The sequence below is a fragment of the Chlamydotis macqueenii genome, chromosome 27 (assembly GCF_036417535.1).
Source record: "Chlamydotis macqueenii isolate bChlMac1 chromosome 27, bChlMac1.mat, whole genome shotgun sequence".
In the NCBI taxonomy this organism is placed as follows: Eukaryota; Metazoa; Chordata; class Aves; order Otidiformes; family Otididae; genus Chlamydotis; species Chlamydotis macqueenii.
The window spans coordinates 6,051,095-6,075,194 of record NC_141582.1 but is presented as its reverse complement, the minus strand read 5'-3'; the positions used below and the strand labels follow the sequence as shown (position 1 = coordinate 6,075,194).

Genomic DNA, 24,100 nt, shown 5'->3' with positions numbered 1-24,100 from the left:
CTGGATGAGGTCCTTTAATCGCTCTTGCTTCCTCTATTAACTTCATTGCCACGTGGAGCAGAAATATATGTAACACATGTGAAGACTGTATAAGTCAGCATATGTTTTACATATTGGATGTCTATGAAATTGCATACCAAAGCAGCTGCTATAGAGGAATGAATAGGAAACTGGCCGCTTTTCTAAAGAGCAATCCACATACATACCAACCTTGAAAAATGTCATTAAACCCAGCAAGCCTAAGCATCTCCTGCCACTTACTGCAACAATAAGTACAAAGAGAATGAACTACATCTTACTGGGTGCCAGAGGAAAACCTTTTCTCTGCCTCTTTCTGTCTCCCACCCTGTGAGCACACCCCATTGCAAAGATCTCTAATCTGTAAAGGCTCTAAACTATGAGACTTCAGTGTTTCCCATGTGGAAATATATTTTGTATTTATCCAGCTGTCCTAGAAATGTTGACTGGGAACAGGATATTGATAGGGTAGCAGTCTAAAAGCCAGCTGACTGGAGAGCTGCTGGTTTTTATTGGAAGGCTGACAAATAAGGTATGGGCCTCATGCTGGTCCTTTAGTTAACACTGGCCTTTTTTAATAGGGAGGCTGGAGTAGTGGCAAAACCTTTTCTACCTTGCCCATGCCTCTGTGTGGTGTATGAGCTCCTGAACGTGAGGACTGAGGGTGCTTGGCATCCCATTTGGAATGGGACTGGATTGACATATTTAAAGACCTTTGTCTATTTTAAAATGTCAATGTTTGCATTTGAAAAGTAGTTTTAATCACAGCAAACGCTCTTGAGTTTTATATTCGACGTTGGCTTGTGCATGTGTAGCTGAATGGAGGAAATATCCGTCGCTAGCTCGCCTACGATACACAGCTCGGTGTCTAACTAGTTTGGAACACTGCAGGTATAGAATGAGTTTTGAACGTTTGATAATTCAACCTACTGCAAAAGCAGATAGTCTTTTCTCCCTCTGGGAGTTTCTGCTCTGTAGACTGGATAATGTTAATGCGCTGCTGTAATCAGCCTCACAAATGTGAGACAGAGTATGTGATGATCACATAAACTGGATTTTCTGAAGCAGTTAAAATACACAGGGACAAAACTGACTTCTGCCATTTGGTCTCGCAGTGTCAGTGTGGTCCGGCGTGCAGTGACTGAATCTGTTTCCCATGAAGATTGTAGTTAGCTCAGATACACACCACAGTTGCAGGGTTTTATCTTGGTAATAAAGACGTCTGGCCTGTGCTTGGCTTCCAGAGTTTGGTGTCTGTGACTCAATGGAATGACAGATGGGTGCCTCCACCACTTAGCCTGCAGCTGATCTGTCGTTGTGCCTGGGATCTCAAAAAGAATTAACAGATATCCTGAGTCATAGTGAGCTGTTGGGGAAGACTTTAATCTTCAAGTGAGTTTGAACAGGAACTGAAGATGCCATGTCCAGATAAACTGGACTTGCCAGTATGGTTTGAGCTTGTGCCATTTTTTGCGGCTGTTTGACTACATGCGTATAGTCAAGTCAAGAAGTGTAAGTGAGGAAAGTGAGCCAGGTGCAAGTCAGCTGCTCTGCTTCTGCATCAGAGGTTTGACCAGGGTTACACAGGGAATATTTATTTAGAAAGAAATGTATGGATATTGACCTAGGTGATGCTGCTGTTGTGATGCTTTCCTCAGGCTGTGGGAACACTGGGAGCACATATGGTCTGTTTTCCACAGCCTTAGAAAGGTATCTACCCAGACATTACCTTAGCCTATGTAAACATTGGATTAACTTTTCCCCCACCCCGCTCTCTCTGTATCTGGCTCTGCCATGCATGTCTTCACCTGGATGTCAGCTCCTGATAAATTTGGTTTTGGATCTAACAGTGCATCTGCATTCATTTCAGGGAACAGATACGCCAGGGTCTAGAAGAGCTGCAGAAAGTCCTTCCAGGAGGTGACACATACATGCATGAAGGATTTGAAAGGGTAACTACATGCATGCTATAGTGCCTGTCAACTGTGTCTGGGTGCTCCTGAGGAAATGTTAAGGGAATGTAGTTAATAATTCTCTGGTAGTAAAGTGGGACTATTTTCCCTTTTATGCAATAGGTATACTGAAGTGTACACGTTCAGTGTTGGAGCTGGTACAAGGGAGCTGCAAACCCCAGTACTTATCTTTCTTTTTTACCTTAGCTTTTATGGGATGAGCTGCCTTTTCAGCTTAGGACAAAGCAGAAGGCTTTGACATTGCAGTGCCTTGTGGAACAGTGTTCATGAAGGGTGGAAAGCTGCTTAGAGTCCTGCATGGATGCTATAGTGGGCTTGTTAGAGTTGGGCACTGAGGCCATAGCTCTAACCTGTTCTCACTGGGGTACAAATAATGCTGCGCAGAAGTTATTGCCTGCTCTGATCTTCTCCTTCCGTATATTGTACGGGCTCTGGAGTTTCTCTAAACCTGAACTCCCAAACCTCCTCTTGCTTCTGAACTACACATGCATTTTGGAAGACTGAGGAACTGTCTGCCTATTGAAAATGTATGTGAACACACAACAAAAATTCAGGTCACCGGACAGAGGTGCTGGCTCTTAACTAGGAGCCTAAAACCAAATCCCAGAGGTTGGTGACTTCAGAAACTTTGCACGAGAAGTCCAAGAAATATAAATTCAGAACAGAAATGCAGTTCATAAGCCAAATGTATTCAGGGTGGCCTACTTATTAATTTTGAATTGATGCACACTGAAATTGATGCATTTCGCCTTCTACCGTGCAAAAATGTGCTTGTGCATAGATCAAGTGGGAGACAGAAGCGTAGGAATATCTCTCTGCATTTGATTTATTTGCAATTAGAGTAGTTGATCTGGAGGTGCTGGGGAATATTTATCAATGTACTGAGGATGTTTCTCAAGTAGGAAGGTGAATGTGATTTTTTCCAGGTAGCAGAATAGTGGGAGACAGCGTTATTGTTGGCCAGTGGCTTTAGGGTTGGTTTGACTGAGTTTTGCTTTAGATAAGACCTTAAAGTAACGCAATCAAAACCACAGGCAAGAAACTTGTTTTATGAAGCAGATATCTGTGATAGCAGAGGTTATGTGCAGACTACAAACACAACATCCTCACTGCCATCTTCTCTTTCTTTCTGGTGCATGCGGGGATGCCCACATGGTAGTATTATTCATTTATTGCTAATAATCTTCTGATTTAATTTCAGGCAAGTGAACAGATTTACTACGAAAATGTTCACGGTGAGAGGTTTTCTTGATCCATTGAATGTTCTTTTCTTCTTTCTTTTTGATTGATAACTTCAATAGATTTGAAACACGGCTTCACTGCGGGAAAGGTGGAAGGTGGCTCCTAATCTTACAGGAATAGTTTTTCCTTGAAAGGAAAAAGAACAGGTGGAGCTTTAAGTATCCAGAGCTGGAATGAATGCATTGTAGGCCAAAAGCGAGAATCCAGGCTGACTGAAGGTGCCTACTCTTAACAAAACTGTCTGGTGCCTTACTTTGTTCTTTTTGCTTGAGGACTCAGGTAACCATTTCTTCTTCCTTCTGAAACATGAGTATGTGGAGATGCTGTTAGGTAAAAGTTTTTTTCAATAAGCAATTATTAAATCCAGTAGTAAGTGCAGATAATTGCAAAAATGTCCTCTCCTTCCTTGTAATTAATTTTAGAACTCTGCACTGCAAAGCCTAACGTAGAATTGTAAACATTGCTTCTTGGAAACCAAAAGATAGGCAACCAGATCTTTGAGTCCAAAGCCAGTCCTAATGGTTTTGCAGGGCCACTCATTAATGAAATGAAGTACTGACTAAGTCCACACAGCTTTGGGACTCTCCTGTAAATTATGACTGCAGCAGAATGGCATAGGTAGCTAGAATAATTCAATTTGGGATGGGTGATGCTTTTACGTGCTAGTATACATACTGCATGTGAGCAGGTTGTCACCATACGCAAGAAGCAGTGGACAGCTGGGTCCTCAAGTCTGAATGTTTACCTGTGTGTTTTGTCTGCATTAGTTCTGTGTGTCTGTCCTGGCTCCGCTGAAAGGTGTGTTCGTACCACCTGCAGTATGTCCGAAGGCTCCTGCAGTAGTCAATGGAGGGAGAAAGGCACCGCTGGAGGTCACTTGGGCTCCTAAGTCTGTACAAGAAGTGCTCACTTTTCTCCATTTCCCACAGAAAGAGCCTAGGCGCTTGAGTTAGGTGTCTGCGGTGTGAGTGACCCTGCATATTGCTTACCATTTGACAGGCACTCGACTTTCTGACTTTCATTGCTTCGTTGCCATGTTACTTAAAATTTGGGATTTCTAAGTGGCACCAAGAAAATTAGGTATCAGATCTCCTGTTCTGCAGCAATTGAAGAAATTGCTTGTTTGGATTTTTGTCTCTTCAGCAACAGCTTGTTAAAGGCACAGCTACTCGTAATGGCAGGAAAATGCCCTAGAAGGTTGAAGAAATTTAAAGGTTGATAATTTGCACACCTTGACATATTTAGACTTTATCTTTCCTTAACAGTGTTTGTGCAAGATGTACCTACAGAGCTCCTTCAGATCTGTGCAAGTCTGTTGTCAGAAATAGGAATTAATTCTATTTGGACACTTCTGAAATCTAAGACTAACTTGGAAAACCCAAGCTATAATCAATACAAGGGGAAGACTGCAAGGTTTAACTGTGTTGCTGAAATATGTTATGTAGGAAGGTTGAAGGTTTTAGGCCACTTTCCTACCATGTTAAATCCCAACTGAGCTTTTTATCACAAGCTGAAAACAAAAATCTCTGTATTTCTTGAATTGACTGTATTAATAAAACCAGGAGAAAACTAGGAACACTCTGCATTGGTTTTTGATGGCTGCAGTGTAATCTACTGGTCTGAAATACTGAAGTAGTTATGATGAGCTCTCAGTTAAAAATCATTGGTACATGAAAGGAGTGTGGTGTAAAACTGGTGTTAAAGGCAGGTGCCTGAGTGGAAAAAGTGTGCAGAAACTCATGTCTTCTGAAAACGGCTTGGCCAAAGGGAGGTGAGGGCGTGGGTTTGTTGTCCACTGTTTCTGATCCTTCTAGTGTGCTAGCAGGTTGCTAGCAGGATGTTTTCTGGACTAGTTTAACAAATACAACTCAAAACCAAGGGACTAAAGAAGTTTATGTATTTAGGTTACAGAACTGCAAGTGTTATCATTGCACTGACAGATGGAGAACTCCATGAAGACTTATTTTTCTACTCTGAGAGGGAGGTAAGTGTCTTACACGTTTTCAGCCAGGGAGACAGTGAAATGTCTGGGCTTGCTGCTTTGAAGGCAAAAGATAGGGAAAACTTTTTTCCCTAGCGACAGAACTTCCCTTTGATGCTCTTTAGACATAAATCTTTAGTATAAACATTTACAGCAGCAATGCTTCTGACTCATCAAAACAGACTGTTCATGGGAAAGGAGGAGGGTTTAAACTTCCACTTAAAAAAAAAAAAAACAACTGGGGGAAGGAATAGTTCACAGGTGAAAAGTTTCAGTATTTACTGGATTGTTCTGGGAAACACTTGAAATCTTCTCATTCTGCCTTTTCTTTCACAAAGAGTAAAGACTGCGGAAAGAGGATTGTTCCCACAATCCTCTGTCACATCAGAAAGCCCTTCAGATGACCAAATCCAGTATTTCCAAGATTCAAGCATGTATTCTAAACAGCCTCATGAAATTATCACATTATGCAAAATGTTAGATAAAAAGTAAGTTGAGCACTTGAAAGCTTTGCTGTATAGTGTTCCTACTGATGTCCTTTCGATCATCATCGCTGAAGAGGTGAACTAATTTTCACTTGTCAGTCAAACAAAGATGACCTAACTTGGAAGATGGTATTTTTACATTAATTTGCTCTGGACAGGATTGTTCCTCTCAGCCTGTCCGAAGCACAGCTTTAAGTCCAATAACAACAACAAAAAAACGGTTTTGTAGAATAAAACCAGTATGCTACAGCACAAGTGTCATGAATGTTGAATTTCTCATCCTTAATGTTCATCTCCTTTTCCCTTTTGAAATCAAAAATCCAGAAGAAAACAAGATTTTTTAAGAGGTGAACAAACAAGTTGAGAAGTCAGAAGTGTTATATTTATTTTGGTTTGGGAAGGAGGAGTTAGTAAGTTAGTGAAACAGAGATCCTGAACTCAATTCTTGCACTGTGAGTTGCTTCAGTTGTTTGGGTTTAAATTTCTCGATGTAAAAGTGGAATGATGCTTTTCTTGTAAAGCACTTTGCTGTCTAACAATTTGAACTACTACAGTCTTCTGATACAATCTGACTTGCTACCGTCTTTTCTGGGAATGGGTTTTCAGTCAGGTGTTCCTGTTCTAGTGAAATATGATTAAATGACTTAATTCATACTTATGCAAGAGCATTTAGAACAGTTGCTTTTGAACAGTAAATGCAATTTCATCTGCATGCCAATGAAATAGCCTGGAAAAATCAAACCCGTAGAGGTTCTCCCTTTATTAGTTTGAGATGCCATGTAAATAGCGGGAGCAACACAGTTTTGTAGGAGATGGAATGAAATGTCTCTCACCTATGGATATTGTGAGTCCAGGCACAGAGGTGTGAAATGGAAAATACCCAAACGTTTTAGGTTACTATTTGTACTGAGATGTGTCCTAAATGATGAAAAGAAAATGGATTGAGTCTGTCTTATATCTGCTGGGCAGAGAAATGTTAGGAAGTTGGAGCAACTGGGAAGGTGAGCTAATTAGGTTTAAAAAACCACCAAATACATTGCGTTTTGCTTTACTAAACAAGTAACTACTCTAGTAGCCGCTAAAACCTGTTTCTGCAGAATCAGAAGAGAAAGCTTTTAAAGCTGTCTTTTAATCAGCCCCACCCTGCCTTGCTCATTTTACAGAGAAAGATTAAATTTATGATTGAGACCTTTCAGAAACCTTCATGCCATCACGTTTGCATCCATGTTATCCTACGTTTCCTTGTTCCAGGCGAATCGATCACGTGACCTGGGAGCAACAGTATATTGTGTTGGTGTGAAAGACTTCAATGAGACTCAGGTAAGTGAGGCACTCGCGTTTACTGAGGAGCTTGGCGAAGATGTGTGTTGAACAGAGGCACGTGCTCCTGAACCACTTTCTCAAGACTTCTCAAGAGGTCTTCCTCTCTCTCTGCTGACTGCTTGACAGTCTGAAGTGACTGCCTGAAGTGTCTTGGTTTGGGTGTTGGGTTTAAGCCACTGTCACATATGTGGAGAGCTGTCCCTCTGTCTGCATGCCACAGTGACTCTTGCTAATGGTGGAGAAAAGCAGAGGAAGAGACACATGAAGAACAGCAAATCAGTCTGGCTTAAGCTGAGGGCAGAAGGAGGGTGTTTTGTTTTGTTTTTTTTCTCCTATAAAACAGAGATATTGCCATATAACACTTCAGTTTTAGTCCAGCTTTTCTTTCATGGGAAAACTATACTGTAAAAAGCAAACAGCTTCATTAGCGACACTAACATTTTACTGTGTTTTCCCATTTGATAGTCTGACTTCTAAATTTATCATATGAATGTTAGTATGCCCATGAATTATGTTTCAGTTGACATTATATTTTTATAACTTGAGTGAAATGTTTGTACAGCCCCAAAGTGGGGCACTGAAATACTTACTGAATAGAGCTTTTCCAGGTTTTCAGCTTTCTAACAAAGCTTCAAACACGAAATCAAAAAGGAGTCACAATAAACTTGGTTTAGAACAACCTCCTTTGAGTCAAAACCAGAGACTAGTGTAACCCAAAGTAAGTCATAGAGAAAGCAAGGAGGGAATAAAAATGGCAAACAGACTAGATCTAAAGTAGCAGACCTGAAAGACAGCTGCTACTTGAAGTTATTTAGATACTGAAGAAATTAACTGGAATTAGATGACTGTCTGAGGTCCCAGAATGGACTGGGAGGGCGACTATGGGGGATGAGTTGAGGAAACTGTAAACATCCTGGTTTACAGAAGCTGCTGTATCATAGCCAGCAAGCAGTAAGCAGCTTTACTACCCCTTTCTCAGAGCAGACAGAGGAAAGTTGCCTGGAGTATTTCTCTGGATGCAAACCAGGAGGTTGGCATTTTGGTGTTTTGCTTGAGAAGTGGGAGCTCTGAGTGACATGAGCTGGAAAGGTGGAGCCAGTGGGGTTTAGGGAGGAATGTGTGGCTAGCCTGCTGCCTCCAATTTGCAATGCTACAGGAAACGCCAAAGAGGCCTGCTGGGTTGATGTTACCTCTGCCACGGGAGAGAATTACTATAACAAACGTTGGCTTTGCAGAGGTAAAACTTGATTCAGCTCCAGCAGATGCATGGAGAGCTCATTACTTCTGAACTGGGCTAATATTTGTGCCTTAACCCTTAGCATGCTATTGACGGGTGAACCTCATGTAGCTCGTTACAGGTGATATCCTGGTTCCCCTTATCTTACCACCGCCTCACAAACGGTCCTCCTCCTTGTCATGTAGGTTTCCAAATACTCTTCTGCTCCCTTTTTCCCCTCCACTCAGGAAATAGCTCCTGTTATAGCTCCCTGTTTGCTGCTTCGTGGTGCTCTAGAGGTTGAGCCCAGGACAAACAGTGACATTTCTGTCCTGACAGGAAAGGTGAATCAGGCCTATCTCTCTGGATGGGGTATGATTTGCATTAGTGTTCTCTGTATGTGAAAATATTGAATCATTTTGATTAGTTTCCTGGTTTAAATTATGTATGTGTTGAAGCGTTTTGCTGCATTAGTTGCCTGTCATGTTGATGCTGTGGCCTATTTTGGATGGGAAGTTACCGTGCTGAGTGATTTACAATCATGTGAGAGTTTTCGCTAAATTATTAGACTCTGGGCATCAGAGAAAGCCATGTTCTTTCTTGTCTTCAAAGTGAAGGGACGCCTTTTCTGATTCCCAATACAGAGCTTTCTAAAACCAGTCAGACTAAAGAGAAAAGCTTTTCAATGCTTGACAAGCTATAATGTTCTAGCAATCCATACACGATACTTGGAGTATTTGGGCTTTTTATTTGGAAGTGGGTGCATGTGGAGAAGTTTTAATTTGCTGCCTGTTGGCTAATTTACCTCATTCTTTGCATTTCTGTTTTATTTGCTTTTACCACTCTGTCAGCTGGCTAGAATTGCCGACAGCAAAGATCATGTCTTTCCAGTGAACGATGGTTTTGAAGCCCTTCAGGGGATCATAGACTCTGTAAGTATTTTTAATCATGTGTTTGCATGTGCACATGCTAGTTTGTGTTAGCTTGCACGGTTGAAGGTTTAGTTTTCCCGGGCCCACAAGGACCTGCTGACTGCTAATAAGTTACTTAAACATTTGATCCAAAGAAACTGACCGTTGTTGGTACTAATATTGCTACTTCAAGGTAGAGTTTATCAACAGGTCACAATACTCCTGTAGCTTTGAGCCCAAATATTTACTTTATATGTCTCCCTCCTTGATGGGAAGTGACTGACTGAATGGACCAGCACCTAGTGACAGTTTATAAAATGGCTGTCACAGACTGGGACAGCAGAGATGTATTAGCACATTCTGTATGAAGGGCTAGGGCACTCTGTCACCTAGGTTTCCTGATTCAGACCTAAGTTTCCTGATTCAGACGGATCAATTCGTGGTATTTCCTCTAAGGGCTGCGTGCAGCGTATAAGAGCCGGCCCATTCTGGAGTGGGTTGGATAAGAGCTAGCACTTAGGCTGACAGAGGGACAGGCATAGGTTGATTCCTTTCCCATGGCTTGTGTACAAGTCATGCAAATGGCTCCATGGTCTTTACTGGCAAAGAAAAGGGTGCTTGTTGAGGCCTCCTCTTTTCTAGCTGTAAAACTTTTGAGTGGCTAATACTGTTTCACCTAGGACTACGCTTCCCTTGACTGAGCAGGAAAGGCAATATATGAGAGGATGTGTGTGCCGCTTTCATTGTAAGTGTAAAATGTGCCACGTGTTCACTAGGAAACTATATGTTTTGAGGTAGCTCTCAGTATTCTTCTGTTCCTTTTGTTCAGTGGTATCCCATAACTGTTTTAATTAGGCTGCTTCCCATGGCTACAAAGAAGGATGGGGAATCATTCTAAGGACACGTGTTTTGTTCATTTTGGTATAGGCTTTTTAGTTGATGATAAAACACAGATGAAATACACAGCTTGAAGCTACGGAGGGTAGGTTCACCAGGGGGGTCTCAGATTTCTGTGTTTAGAGTGGTTACACACTATTCTGACCACGTGCTACCAAGCAAAACTGTTCCCTCAGTGCAGGCTCAGTTTTCCCTAGTGCTCTCGCATGTAGATGGAATACAATCCCTTGCTTATTGGTTTTCCTGGCACTGTCCAAGTGTGGGGCTACTGCCTCAATTCTCTTGGACAATCAGGTGTTGCGTGTCATTTAAGAAAGCAACAAAACAACGAAAAACCCCTAGTTTGCTTCCCAGCCCTGCGTTCCCTTTGCAGCTGTTTTTAATGAATTCCAGGAGCAGTTCTGACTCCCTTTCCAGTTGTACTTGACAGAATGAGAAACCTTGTCAAGAACTGCTCCAGTTAACTGGTGCAAGATTAATCAGCCCTGGAAAAGAGGGTCAGAAGGAAGTGTGATTGTACAGCAACGAATGTGTGAGCTGATCACTTGCACTTGAGTGGAGCGACTGCAGTAGGTTGGGTAGAAAGGAGGTGTGTGGAAGGGATGGCAAGAAGGGTGTTCATCGCTCTGTAGATTAACAAAGAATCTGTAGATTCCTGTTCTAGCTGGAAAATAGCTCCCTCATTCCTTCTTTTCTTGTCCTTGCAAAACACTTCTGTCTTGGAGTAAACAATCAAAGCATTTCTGTTCACAGGAAAGCATTTTAATATGGATGAGATTTGGAAGCTTCTTTCAAGTCCTCTGTAAGAGCTGGTATAGCAAGGATGCTCAGCCATGTGTAGAGGGGACTGGCTAGGCTCCCAGCTGCTGGTTGATGTAACAGAAGGAAAGATGAAATTATGAGGCTGGGGAGATGAGTGAAATCACTCTGGAGGTGTGAAGACCTAGGTTTGTTCTAGTCTGCAGTGATGTAGTGTGAACTGCCCTGTGTTCCTGCTGAGGTGGCCTGACTCTTCCTGCCTCCCCTTGCCCTGAGGAGTAGATTGTCTTCGACCCTCTGTGTGTGCAGAGGCGGTGGATTTAGATGTCCATCTGGAATGAGGAAGAGGGTGGGAGCTGGGAGTGGTGGAGCTTGAGGCTGGCCTCCCCTGGCCGTCTACATCTGCTGAGCAAAGATGTTCAGGGTGGTGGGTCTGCAAATGTTTCAGTGCACCTGCCCTTCCTTTTCTGTGTGAGCCAGCAAGTTTTAAGTTAGCAGCTGCAGGGAGATCTGCTTGGTGCTTTCAGAGGAGGACTGTCTCCCGCTAAGCATCACCAAGCTATTCAGGCTGTGCCCTGGAGGCTGTGCGTAAATAAGCTGAAAATACTGTGCTGAAGTCGTGCTTAAACACACCATTCCTACTGGGAGCTGAAGGTACTCAGTGCACTGTAGGTGTTGGTCCTTTCTCTCCTGTGAGTTCCAGTGTGATGTTTTTGTTAAGCAAACCAATTACTTTTTGTCCCCTATCGTGAAAAAGTCACTGCTAAAACTTCCACATGTTTAATGGGGATTTTGAGTTTGGTAGGAGGGAAGAATCCGGCAGGGAGACAGACATCTGATTGCTGTAAGCTGGGAAACAAATGGAAGAAACTGAAGTAATTTAATCAATTTTTCTTCACTGTGAAAAACTTCTGCAGATCATAACCTGTCAATTTAAAGCAAATGGAGCAAGTCTTAGAAGGAAAACCTGAAAGTCAACTGGATCTGCTGCTCAGTATGTCTTTGTTAGGAGTGCTGGAGGCAGTGGGACACGAAGCAACATGAAATCAGGATAGGATCCTGTCATTGCTTTGCTTTGAACCTTTAACAGAACCTGACTGAAAGAGCAGTCGTGTGGAACAAGATTACTCCCTGATCCTTGCTGTATGTTACACAGTGGCCCTAGCTCAGAGCTTATATCCAGCAGAGAGGTAATCACTGGTCCCTTAGAAGGGATTCCGAGTGAGCCGCAGGAAGCCTCATGAAGCAGTTGCGATGTGTAGGAAATGAAGTAGTATGAGCTAGTTTGTGAGACTGTCTCCTATCTGTATAAATGGTGCAAATGATTCATCCTTTTAAGTTTAATTTCCTGTGTACTCCTTTTGGATCATAGAATAACAGAAGAGTTTCAGTTGGAAGGGACTTTTAAAGGCCGTCTAGTCCAACCCCCCTGCAAGGAGCTCCTCTTGCAATGGTGTCCACCTACCCTCAGTATTTTTCAGGTCTTGCCTCAGCTCTTAGAATTTATATGGCAGTTCAGTGTGCTCCTTCACCCCGAGGAATTTTCACTTGGAAATATACGGTCTCTGAATACTGCTGGGTATGTGTAGTGTGGTAACTTCTGCGAGAACTTGATGCGAGCGTCTGGTGGAAAAAGTACGAGAAATGTGGTGATGCTTTTATGTACTCATCCTGAGCTAGCTGTTCAAACTTTGCTTGCAAGTAGATAAATGTATATTCCCTGGTGCAGGGAGAGGGGCTGAGACTCTGAACGGAAGAGAGCCGTGAGAGAATGTTGCTTCCTTTCCAAGACACGTCCTGTATGTGCAAAATCTATAATGTACACAAAATGTCTAAGTCAGCTGTTTACCTTACTGCTAGCGTGTAGCCTAAGTTTTACATGTCCAAGCAAGCTGGGCTCTTTAAGCTTCTGCAGCCAGGAAGGAAGGGTGGGATCTCCAGAGAGCAATTCAGAGCAGGAGCTTCACACAGATATTCTGAATCTGTCTTCTGTCAGAGCCAGGCCTTCTGCATAAGCCAAAGAGAAAGTCAATGACTCAAGGCTCTTGGCTGGGGTAGCCAGCTTACCCATCTGAAGTGGAGGATGTGAAGCCCCAGTCTCAACTGTATAGTGTTTCTCATTACTTTTAGTGGTTTATGATTATGCTTTCTACTTCTTTCTTCCCCCAATTGCATCTTTAAAAAGGACTTAAATATATTTTTTTTACTTAGCTCAGGCAGATATTATTGGACAGGAAACACTTCATGAGTGAATTACTGTTTTGCAGTTGGCAACAGCCTTTGTCATTTAGTAATTCAACAGAGCTTGATAATAAGTACCTAGCCCCAGCCTGTAGGTCACTCGCACTGACACTGATCAGGCAGTAACCTTCTATGAAACTTCAGCATCCTGTTTGCTAATTAGAATTCCCAGATTTGGTGGAAAAAAAAAAATAGAAGAAATATGCAGCTGCTGTGGTGAGGTAATCTGTCTGCATGCTTGTGGACCAGAATACCAAATGGAAACTTCCAGCAGCTGCAGAATTTCACTCCTCTTCTTCCCTTTGTTTCTAAAAGGGCCCAGGTGACCTGCAGGGCCTCTCCTGGTTCTTGGCCTTTAACGCACTGCCTGGCAGAAAGCTAAACTAGTCACACGTGGTACTAATTCAGTTCTGACCTGATCGAGATAACTGACAAATAAAGCCATGCTTCCACAAGGATGTGTTGCCTTTTATTTTTTTGATTTGGCATGTGGACAAATATTAGAAAGAGATTCTCGCAGGAGCCTGTGTGAAGCTGGAGCATAACTGGAGCCCTGTAGGGTACAACAGGAGGCTGATTTGGGAATCTGCGCTTGGTCATTAAGCGTGTGCTGCTAAAGACAATGGGATGCTTCCACACCAAGAGCGAGCATGTGCTTCATATACTCTTCTGTGTGGATGCCAAGGCAGGCTGCCTTGAGGGCTGCAGTTAGTTACCAAGTAAACCAGAGCTGTTGTGGTTCTCCCTGTAGAATGAGGACATGGGGTCGGTTCTCCCGTGTACGCTGCTGGAGCGGTTTGTAGGCGCTCAGCAGGGAGATTGCATCACCACTCTTGCATGTTATTTTGCTGTCCTGGGGAGCCAGCCCGTGGTGAATGAAGTGCACCTACAGCCCACACAAGGCTGTGCGGTCCTCGGGAAATGAAGGAACAGAAGATCTGATGAAATCTTGTATGCTGAATACGTTGAAGTCCTTTTTGAATTTATTTTTATGGTGAGAAAGAGACATATAGGAGTTCTTTAGCAATAGTTGCTGTTGCCTGATTTTCACTTTAAGTTAGGGTGGGTGCTTGGTGCATTGGAAACTTACCATTATTCTAAATCAAAATAAATATTGCCGTTGGCAGTGTAAAAAGCCATTAAGGCCAGCTTTTTATTGCCATGTAAATGGGTTGGATTGGACTGGAAAGGAGCTTTGCATTATCTAATTGAGACACCTGCTATTCCACCGCCCCATCTGAGCTGGCTTACAGCACGCGTGTTCGCAAATGACGAAATAGAAGTCATGAACTTAAAACTTCATGTGAGGTTTTGCTTGACTTTTTTTTTGAGTGAAAGTGTTAATTGTATTTTTCACGTGGCTGCTCTCTAACTTGTTTGTCTACTTCTTTCACTTCATTACTGCAAGGCAATGAGGAGAAAAATATATATATTTAAAAGTTTGGGGATGTTGAGGGAGAGGGAAATAGAATTTAAGGGGGACTTTGGAAAAATGTGAAAAGATGCGCCTCTTAAAGCAGACATTTTTTTTAGTGGAGAGGAAAAACACTTGGAAAGGCGTCAGCTCTTAGTGCTCATTAACCCCAGCAGTCACTTTGGGAGAAGAATGCTGCATCCTCAGAGAAGCAGAACCTGGAATGAGTAAGGGGTGGGTAATAGAGGACTGACAGGGGATGGATGGATGGATAGCTACAGATGGATACTTTGAAAGAGTGTTCTTATGGTCCTCTTCCTTTTTTGTGTATTTTTCTTATTCTGCCTTTCAAGTTCTTTTAGTGCTTTTCAGTTGAGTTCTCAACTGTTAACTTTCTCTTTTTTTTCCACTTGACAGTTTCTGTATGACCTTGTTCCTGCAAATCTTCTTTCTCCTCACTTATCAGGCTGCCAGCAGCTCAGACGGTCCTGGTTCCTTCAGTCTCTTGGTACTCCTTCAGTCTCTACCAGCCCTGCTTCTGAGTAACTCAAACGTTTCTTTAAAAGTTTTAAAAAATAAATCATGGCTCTACCTGTATCTTTTGCAAGTAGGTATTTGAGGCAGAGAGCCATGACTGTGGAGAAAAAATTATCTTTTTCATACTGAATTTATTGTATTGGTTGCTGTCCTTTCTTTACAGATGTTTCAATTTAAAGTTGGTAAAATAATTTTCATGTTGGATTTGAGTCATGATGCTTGGCTGACATTTACTTGCCTCTTGGAGCTGACCTAAATTTTGATCAGTATTACCTCGTCTATGGGCTGCTCAGCCCGGCGCTGAACACCCACAGCTCTCGGTCGCTGCTGCCGTTCTCACAGGGGCTTACAGACCCTGTTACCGGTTTGCTGACTGCGTGCAGTGAAGAATTTGAGTTGATCTTCAGAGCAGGGGAAAGGCAGCTGCATGCAAATTACAGCTTCAGCAATTTTAGCAGCGTATGGGAACGAACAGGATCCAGCTCTAGCGTGTTCCTCATGCCTTGCAAGCAGTCTGCCAAGCCTGATGGTGGAGTATTTGTGTAAACCACTGTCTGCAAGTGAAGTGGTTAAAGGCAGTGCCAGCCCTTACAAAGACATACTGCTTAATTTAAGTTCGGTTTAAGTAGAGAACAATTGTCCATACATCTTGGTTTGAAATCACAGTGCAGCTTTGAGCATGCACTTAGGTATGCTCTTGTAGATCACATAAAAACTTGAGAAGTTTGAACTCCTATCCTGAGACTTGGGAAGTGGCTGTGTAGATGTTTCGGCACAAAGGTAGAAAACTTAGCTTAAACTTGTGATGTTTTATTTGGAGTTTTGGGCTCCAGAATAATTCTGGGGAGGGAGGTGTGGCTGCAAAGGGAGGGCAATGACATCGTCTCGCTAACTTCAGAGGGCTCCTTAGATATCGTGGATTGTAGTCCGTGTTATAACCTGTACCAGGGACAAAGCTTGTGCTGAGATCCTGGAGAGCATCGGCGTCTGTCGCCTTCCTCCATAGCAGTCACTTGCTGTGGAAGAGCAGTGACACCTGGTTGGCTGGTTTAAAGTGAAAAGCTAAGGTGGCCTAATTGTGATGTCAACGCAAAGTGCAATGTTGAGTTGAGCATTTACGTGAGAACACGTGCACTCCCTCACACTTCCAGATTTGTGTTTCTGTAGAAACAAGTCTGAGAGACTTCATGACATTTTTTCTGTCTTTTAGATTTTGAAGAAATCCTGTATAGAAATTCTGGCAGCAGAGCCTTCCAGTATATGTGCAGGAGGTAAGTATAAATTGAGCCCTAGTTGATCATGTTGCCTAAAATACATCTTTTTGTCCATCTCTAATTGCTGGAGAGTGCAAAAGGAACTAATTAACTGGACCTAAATCTTGTGCATTTTTGGTGAATCTCTTTTTCATCTTACGGTAGCTTGCACGCTTCCCATTTCTGCCTAATGGTGTCAAATGGGATTTTCTAACAGAAAAGTCTTTAACCTAACAGTTTTGCCTGTTTTCCAGTCAGACCAGTCTGTCTTTCTCACTTGGACTGTGCCAAACTTGAAGTAGATATGCTGCAAAATTACAAAATAAGACTTTGATAAGGTTTAGAGTTTTGCAAATCCAGCATCTCAGAGGACTGTTGAGGGAAGTGCTTCTTCGGAAACTAGCAAGAAAGTCAAATGAGCTCACTTTGATCTAAAGCTTCTAATATTCTTCGAACACTTCTTAGGCATTTAGGGTTGATACAGTGACTGAGGACTAGAATTTAAACATCATTTGGCTGCCTTGAGTGCATCATACTGTCCCTTCTTTGTGTGCTTGTTGTAATTGTGCAAGCTACGCTTGGCTTTAAAGTCCTGGGAAGCATTTCTGCTTTCAGCAGAACCCAGCCTTTTCCAAAGAAAGCTTGAGAACCTTTTTAGCCTCTTCCATCTGCTTCCTGTGAACTCTTTACATTTTATGAAGTGTATCCTAACTGTTTGTTGAATGTGTAGTAACTCATTAAGTGGAGAGGCTGGGAGCAGAGCTGAGGTTTGTAGAGAAGGCTGAGTCCCTGACAGGTTGTGCATCTTCCTTTTTCTGAAATCGGTAGTCCAAATAAGAAGGTAGTTACAATTATTTCTTTGTTTTCACTTCCAAAGCAGCTGCTTTAATTATCCTTCCTGCATCTCCTGTTCCTGGAGCAACTGCCTGTATACCTAAACATCTATAGGCAGTCGTATTTTCCTAGCAGATGCAAGACACCAGGCGAAATGCCCAGTAAGTACTGGGCATCAGTTTTGCATTCCACTACAGTAGTTCTGCTTTTTGAAGCTAGGATGGCATAATTGACATGAATTACAGTACTTAGTTATCCATGTCTCATTTTGACTGGCCATTTAAGTAGTTCCTTTGTTAAAAAAGGCTCCAAAACATGGCTTTGTCTACCTTAGCGTGGTAGATGGGGGTTGTCGTGACAGTCTCTGATGTAGCGCAGTGATGTTCCATAAATGCTTGGGGAAGGAAATGAAATTGTATGGACTCACAGATTTTTACAAAATTTATTTACATACTTATACAAGTGATAAATAATGATGGTTAGGTAATGTCGTAAGCCAGAAGATGACTTATAACCATCATTTATATCCATCTTTAACACTTCCTAATATTGTCAGTTGCTTATAAATCGTATCGCTCCCATTCATTGTGTCTTAATGAGAATGTATCCAGCAGAGCCAGCTGAGAGGGACTGTAGAGGGGTTTTATATAAACCGTTCACGTTAGAATTGGGCCAGTACTTCACAAGAGGAGCGATGTAACCTTGAAAAATGCCCACAGCTATTTAGAGGCTCAATTCAAGGCCTCATCTCCAAGTTTGGGCAAATACTCCACTGCTCTCGAGCTGCAGCTAACTTAATCACTGAAGACTTGGAGACTAATGAAAGTGCCCCTGAATACAAAAAGTTGTATTTATTAGTGACTTTTTTTTTTTAAATAAACTTTTGCAAGTATAGCTCTGATACCGCGTGTTTTCAAGAATGTGTCCAGAAACAAGAAGAGTGGTGGTGGTTTTTGTTTTGGGGTTTTTTGGGGTTGTTTTGTTTTGGGTTTTTTTTGTTTATTTGTTTGGAAGGAGAGAAGGAGGGCTCCTTGCTACCTGGGACTACTCTTGGACTGCAGACTGATCCCAACACTTGAATAGTGAATTTCAGCAGGAACACATCATTCTGAAATGCCAGTTTCTCGATGATTTGGTTTTGCATCAGTACAGACGTGCAGGGTGCGTACTGTATCTGTTCATTTCAGTCTCAGGCAGAGACAGGATCCCCGTGGTTAATCTGACATCATTGATTTGCTGTTCTTTGACTGTACTTGAACTCTCATTCCCCAGCAGTTGAGACTTCTGTGATTTCTCTTAAGTATTCATCAGCCCCCGCACTCCTGAACAGAGCTCTTCTCCCCTGTTCTTCCCAAATGCTCTTGGACAACACATAATGGGCCTGCGAGGCAACTTCCCTGGCTAGATGTGGTGGGATGATTTGCAACTTGGCTGCAAAAGAGTGGGACCTGGAAGAGAGCCCAGATTCCAGAGCAAATCTGCTTTTTTTGACAAGTACAGTGTATGAGTCCTAAGGGAGATGAAAGAAGATGAGGACTGTAAAGTCAAAGGGAAAACTTTGATTCTGGAAAAACTAGGTTCCTTGTTGCTCCAGGGAATTTTAAAACCAGGATGGTGTTTCTGATGCAGTGTGATTTACTCCTGCATTTTCTTGGACAGTGAAACATTTTGTGTTCAAACCACATTCACCAGGAAAACATCAGTGGGGATTATCTGAGTGCCTCTCCTAGACAGTAACAGGAATTGTGGGGGCTGTTTCCTTCGCCATGGGGAACAGCAGAGTTTGAGTCCCTATGTCTGCTGCCAGACCTGTTCTGGGACTATGGCCTTGTTTCAAAATCTGAAAAGTCTGAAAACGGTGCTTTGCTTGCAAGACAATCATAATGCTGGTGGCTGCAGGAAGTTAGTAAACCTTTCCCAGGACTAGGTTCAGTAGTTGGAGTAACAAAGCACAGTAGAGAGTGGTCTGGAAGACTTGTGAGGATGTAATCTCATTGCTCAGCCCTGCTTATTCCAGAACGCGCTGCTCAGTTCAGTGCTCAGGTGTAGATGACTGTCCTTGAGGCTTTCTGCTTGCACCGCAGCTTGCAGTGACCTTGTAGAGTTGATCTGGAAGAAGAGCAAAGAGGAAGACCTGGGGAAAGGCCCACAGGCTCTGAGATCATAGCCTTTGTCCAGAGACTAGAAAGCTGAGCGGTTGCTGAAATCCCCTGTCATTGTGTGAAAATGGGTCCAGCCAAGGACTCCTGGTCATTGTGCAGGCTGGCAGGGCTGGATGTGACAAAACTCCTGGCAACTGATAGAATTTTGCAGTTACCTAGGAAAGTAGCACTTCAAGAAGTTCAAGTGATCTGTCATTGGAAGGTGTTTTCCTTTCCATGGAGAGATACTTTTGCCATTCTTCACCCAAAATTTTTGCTGTTTAAAATGGCAACCTGGGGAGCAGAAAGCTCAGTGTCTCTGAAACTTAATGTCTTCACTGCAGGTAAGTTAAAATTGTTCTGTTGTGTATTATTTCCTGTTTCTAAAACCTCAAGTTGAAGTTGGGTAGGGAGAGAGTGGAAGTTCAATTTTCAACCGTATTTAAACTGAACAAATTGTTAAACTGCAAATACGTCAAGAGATCTGAAGTGAAAACTTTTGACAGTTGTGCCTTGTCTGAACGGCCATTCTTTGCCTCGCTGTGTATCAATAATCTGCTGTCTCTTTTGCTACAGAGTCGTTTCAGGTTGTCGTGAGAGGAAATGGATTTCGACATGCCCGTAATGTTGACAGAGTGCTCTGCAGTTTCAGGATCAATGACACTGTTACTCTCAGTAAGCTGGTTTGATTTTATTTGTTTCGCCTCACTCTGTACTGGCAGACATTTTCGTGCAAAACATTTTGGATCTTCAGATATGTTGACTGTGATGGTAATAATTATGGGATGAGGAGCTATTAAACTTGCAGAATGCAGAAGAGATTATTTTTAGAGGAATATTGCTGGTGGTATTGTATGCTGTGACTGACAGCAAGTATGTGAACAGATAAGCTTGAGCAATTGAGGGGGCAAAATATAGAAGACAAGAAACTTACCTGTAAAGAGTATCTATATATATCTTGCTGGGTCAAGTATACAGTGAGACCAGGTCTGCTTCCCTCCTTACCTGGATGTGTGGGGCTTAGCAGGCCTGGTCATGCAGCTTAAACACTATTGTTGGAAGGTGTTGGAGCAGGGGCTAAGGCAGTGCTGTGCTTCTGTAGATGCAGCTTGGCAAGATGTTTCCTCTACATGATTCACCAAGCAGAAGAACCCAAGTAAGAGAGGCAAATTAGACCCTGAGTGTCTGGTCTTTGTGTGGAGTGTTACTGAACGCCGTTTGGCTGGAAGAACTAGTGATCCTATTGTTCTCATCTGGCATGCCTGCAAACCTGCATAGGAAACCAGATAGCATAACTCATAGCTAATGCCACCAGTAACAGTGGAATTAATCTTTTTAAACATGGAATCTGTTCAGAAGCTGCTGAATCATTTTGGCGAAAGTCCTGGCTGTTTTGAATGTAAAATAAATGCATGAATTAGTTTTTGAGGTGGAAGTCTAATGACTCAATGTCGGACTTGCTCTTCGGAGCAGGGGAGCGTTTTGCTAAGGCCATTTGCCCTGTGAGGAATGCCACTGAGCCTTCAGGGCAGGTTTGTTCGTAGGACAGTGCATGTACATAGCTTGTCCTGAAAGGCTTTTGCACTGTTATGTTGGCCCCACTGTAGCAGGCAGGTTCTGGAACTGCCAACTTTTGTGTCACTAAGCAGAAAGCTTGGCTGGTTGTGGTTAATCTTTTGCTTATAATTTGGATGTAGTGAGTCTCGAGGATGTGAAGAGCAGAAGTTGGAGGACTAAGTGTCCAAGGAGGAGCAGGTGGCACTGGAGGGGAAAGCAGAGAAGGTGAGGGATCTGAGTGAAAGCACTGGAGTGGGGGGACATGGTGAATTGACTGTCTTGGAGGCATCTCCATGCAGCCCAGAGGTAAGTGCTGGAGATGTGTGAACAAGTGAGAGGTGACTTTCAAAAAAAGAGCAGCAGAGACAACCACAGACTCAAGCTTTTCCTTTTAAGCTCCATGAAATTGGACCCAAACTGTGGCAGAACTTAAATTTGGGTCATGGCTGCATTAAGGTGTTGAACCACGTTTGGTTTCTCCCCAGAATTCAGATCCAAAGTTTTGTTTGGATCATGTGTGTTTATAAAGTCTCCTGTAGTTCTCTAGAGCTGGGCAGGAAACCTTTCCTTCTCTCTCCACCTGGAAGGTTCCAATGGAAATGAAATTGCTGTTCAACTATTTAGGAATTTTCTTTTCTTCAAAAGTCTGAAGCCATGTGGTGTAAACCCAAGTGCCTTTGGGTTTGGTTGCTGGAAGCTGACAGTTTGTAGCATTCTTAGTTTGCCTGTCTGCTGGGTTTTTTTTCCCATTAAAATGTGAATATCCCATTTAAAACATATAATTTGGGTGAAAACTTCCACTTTGTGGAGGAGCTACTTTCAGTTCAAGGGAAAAGTTAGTGAAGGATTTTTCAAGCAGTTGTATTTTATGCTAAGAAATGCAGGGACATGTATAATGGAAGTTACAGGAGTTACAAGACCAGCACTTGGTATGACAGAACCTCCTAAAGCTGCAAGATTTAGGAGTGCCCGCATCACCCTGCTGTAGCTTGGCCTGGCCTTGGTGTAAGACCTGAACATCCCTCAGACTTAGGCTGCTGATCTTAGAGCAAGGCTAACTGGGTCAATGTGTGCAGCATTTCAGTTTGAGGACCACCCAGGGCCAGATTTGCAACCTGTGTGGGAGGGTTGGAAGGACCTTCCTTGGTGGAAGGACATCACTACCCTGTTTCCCCACATGGCTTTCTGTTTCTTCTGTAAATTACTTTCAAGAGCTGCAGCACAAAGGTCGTTGAGTGTGAGTTCTGAAGGCCTGAAAAACTTGTAGCTTGGGCTTAATTTGAACTTTTTCCTTGGAACTTTAAAATAGATCTGTGTCTTGAAGGAAAGAAGCACTGGAAGCTGCGTATGAAGTGAGTAAACTCTACTACCCTGGCTCACCAATGAGGGAACTGATGTTACAGTGCTGAAGGCAGCTGCTCCAAGTGAGCTGATCGCAGACAAGCACGTGGATGCCCTGACACCCAGCCTAGTACTGTGCCTACTGGTTTGTGGGGCCTCTTCAGAAGCCAGAGATTTGGTGCAGATCTCCTCTCTTAATTGCCTGTTCTTCATTCATTTCTGCTTCCATATCCATCCAAATTGTCCTTCGTATGGCCTCCTTTGCATTGTGAGTCCAGGACAGGGCTCGGAGCCTGAATAACGTCTTTTCAGCACTTGATTTGCTGTTCCACTTCTTCCTCCAGAGAACTCCCTGGTCACTAGCTTGAAAGGGACCTCTGTTACCTGAGGCTGTGCTAGCTGTGCCCTGCTGTTGCATCCCAATTGCTTCTCGGCTCAGCTTCCCCAGAGCTGGCTGGCTCTGGAGCATGGCATTCATTCCTGGAAACATCTTAAAGTCTTCACAGAGCGAAGCATGTCATCCATCAGCTTTCCACTATTCAGCGTGTCCTGCCTACGGAGGCACAAAAACATCCAGTGTTGCCAAGGGGAGGAACTGTTTGCAAGAGTTACCTCACTCCCAAACACTGTGACCTGGTGTTGGTGGGGGTGAGGAGGAAGGCTCCCTTTTGTTTTCTGACTGCCTGTCTAGCAGAGTAATTTGTTATGGTGTCTGTCATCATAATTTCGTAGTGGCGTTCAGGAAAGATCAGTTTATCTTAGCACAATCCATGGGCTTTTTCTGGTTGACGCTGTCTTCTTGTGTCCACAAAATGACTGTGGAAAGTGAGGATAAGGGCCAAATATGTTCCCCGCGTTCGTCCCTGGTGCATTAATTGTCCTGAATCAATGCACAGGTGAAAAGTGAGCTCATTCTCCTTGGCACTGCACCAAGACTTCTCAGTCTGTTTTGCAAAACCCTAGATTGTTTGATGCAGTGACCTGGAAGCAAGAGGCCACAGACCCAGTTTCTGAGTTCAAACTGTTCTCTGATTGACGGAACTCAACTATTGCTCATGAGCGTTCTGGAATCCGAGTCTCTCCCAGTGGGAAGTGGCACAGCTCTGTTAAGTTTAAGTTGCTCTACGTGAGAATGTATCTCGGTGTTTCACTTTACTGGAGCCTGTAGCTCCAGCCCGCGTTCTCAGTGTGCCTTTGTGGCACTTAGCTGCAAACAGATTGACAGAAGAGTTAACTGAATGAGATTTTTATGGAAACCTTATGGCGATTGGATAGCTCAGCTGTTTTTGTTTGCTTGAAACCTCTCAGCCTCTGATTGTATCAGGGAGGGAGGTATTTTTAAAGATAACACTAAGCCAATGGTTCCTGAACCTTTAAATTATCCCAGATGAGATGTAGACCAGCACAGCTAGGACTTGCTGAGGTTAAGGGCATGAGCTAATAGATTTTTATTGGGATTATTGGCAGAGCGAAGTGGCAGGTGAAGAGAGCATGGGCTCATTATGTTCATAGCTATGGGATAAAAAAAGGAACATCTGTAGAAACAATGAAGACTATTTGGCTGAGCAGAACTGTAATCAGATGCATATTCAACAGCAGAGTGTTTTCTGCCAGCAGCAGGACCTAGGAGAATTGGTTTCAGACTGCACAGAGTTAAAAGCAATTATCCAGTGCAGTGATTTATGGCTGCTTTGTGGTGCCAAAATGTCTTTGCCTGCCCAGATGGTTCGGGATCCAGCAAAGATAGTTCTGGGCATAGAGGCCACCTCTGCCCTGGGCAACTTGAAACTGCATAGCGGGGTGAAAGAGTGGTGAGGAAACGGTGTACACCACAGCAGAGGTGATCTGCTGCGCTCTGGTAAATGCTCTGGACACTTGGCCAAAACTGATCCTTTGCACAAACTAGCCTGACTTTTTTTAGTGCTGAGTACCAGAAGCGAGGGAAAATGGGTCAAAGACAGTGGGAGCGGGATTTTG

The 24,100-nt window shown here is 43.1% G+C and overlaps 1 protein-coding gene across 1 annotated transcript in view; it reads left to right on the top strand.

Annotated features, from left to right (window-relative positions):
• The window catches only part of ANTXR1 (ANTXR cell adhesion molecule 1), a 109,413-nt gene that overhangs the window by 11,360 nt on the left and 73,953 nt on the right, over positions 1-24,100 (top strand). Inside the window, exons 4-10 of the mRNA XM_086767899.1 lie at positions 1,889-1,970; positions 3,193-3,226; positions 5,138-5,217; positions 6,951-7,019; positions 9,090-9,170; positions 16,208-16,268; positions 19,802-19,900. Coding sequence (XP_086624025.1) covers positions 1,889-1,970; positions 3,193-3,226; positions 5,138-5,217; positions 6,951-7,019; positions 9,090-9,170; positions 16,208-16,268; positions 19,802-19,900 — 506 coding nt within the window. The remainder of the gene's footprint in view (positions 1-1,888; positions 1,971-3,192; positions 3,227-5,137; positions 5,218-6,950; positions 7,020-9,089; positions 9,171-16,207; positions 16,269-19,801; positions 19,901-24,100) is intronic.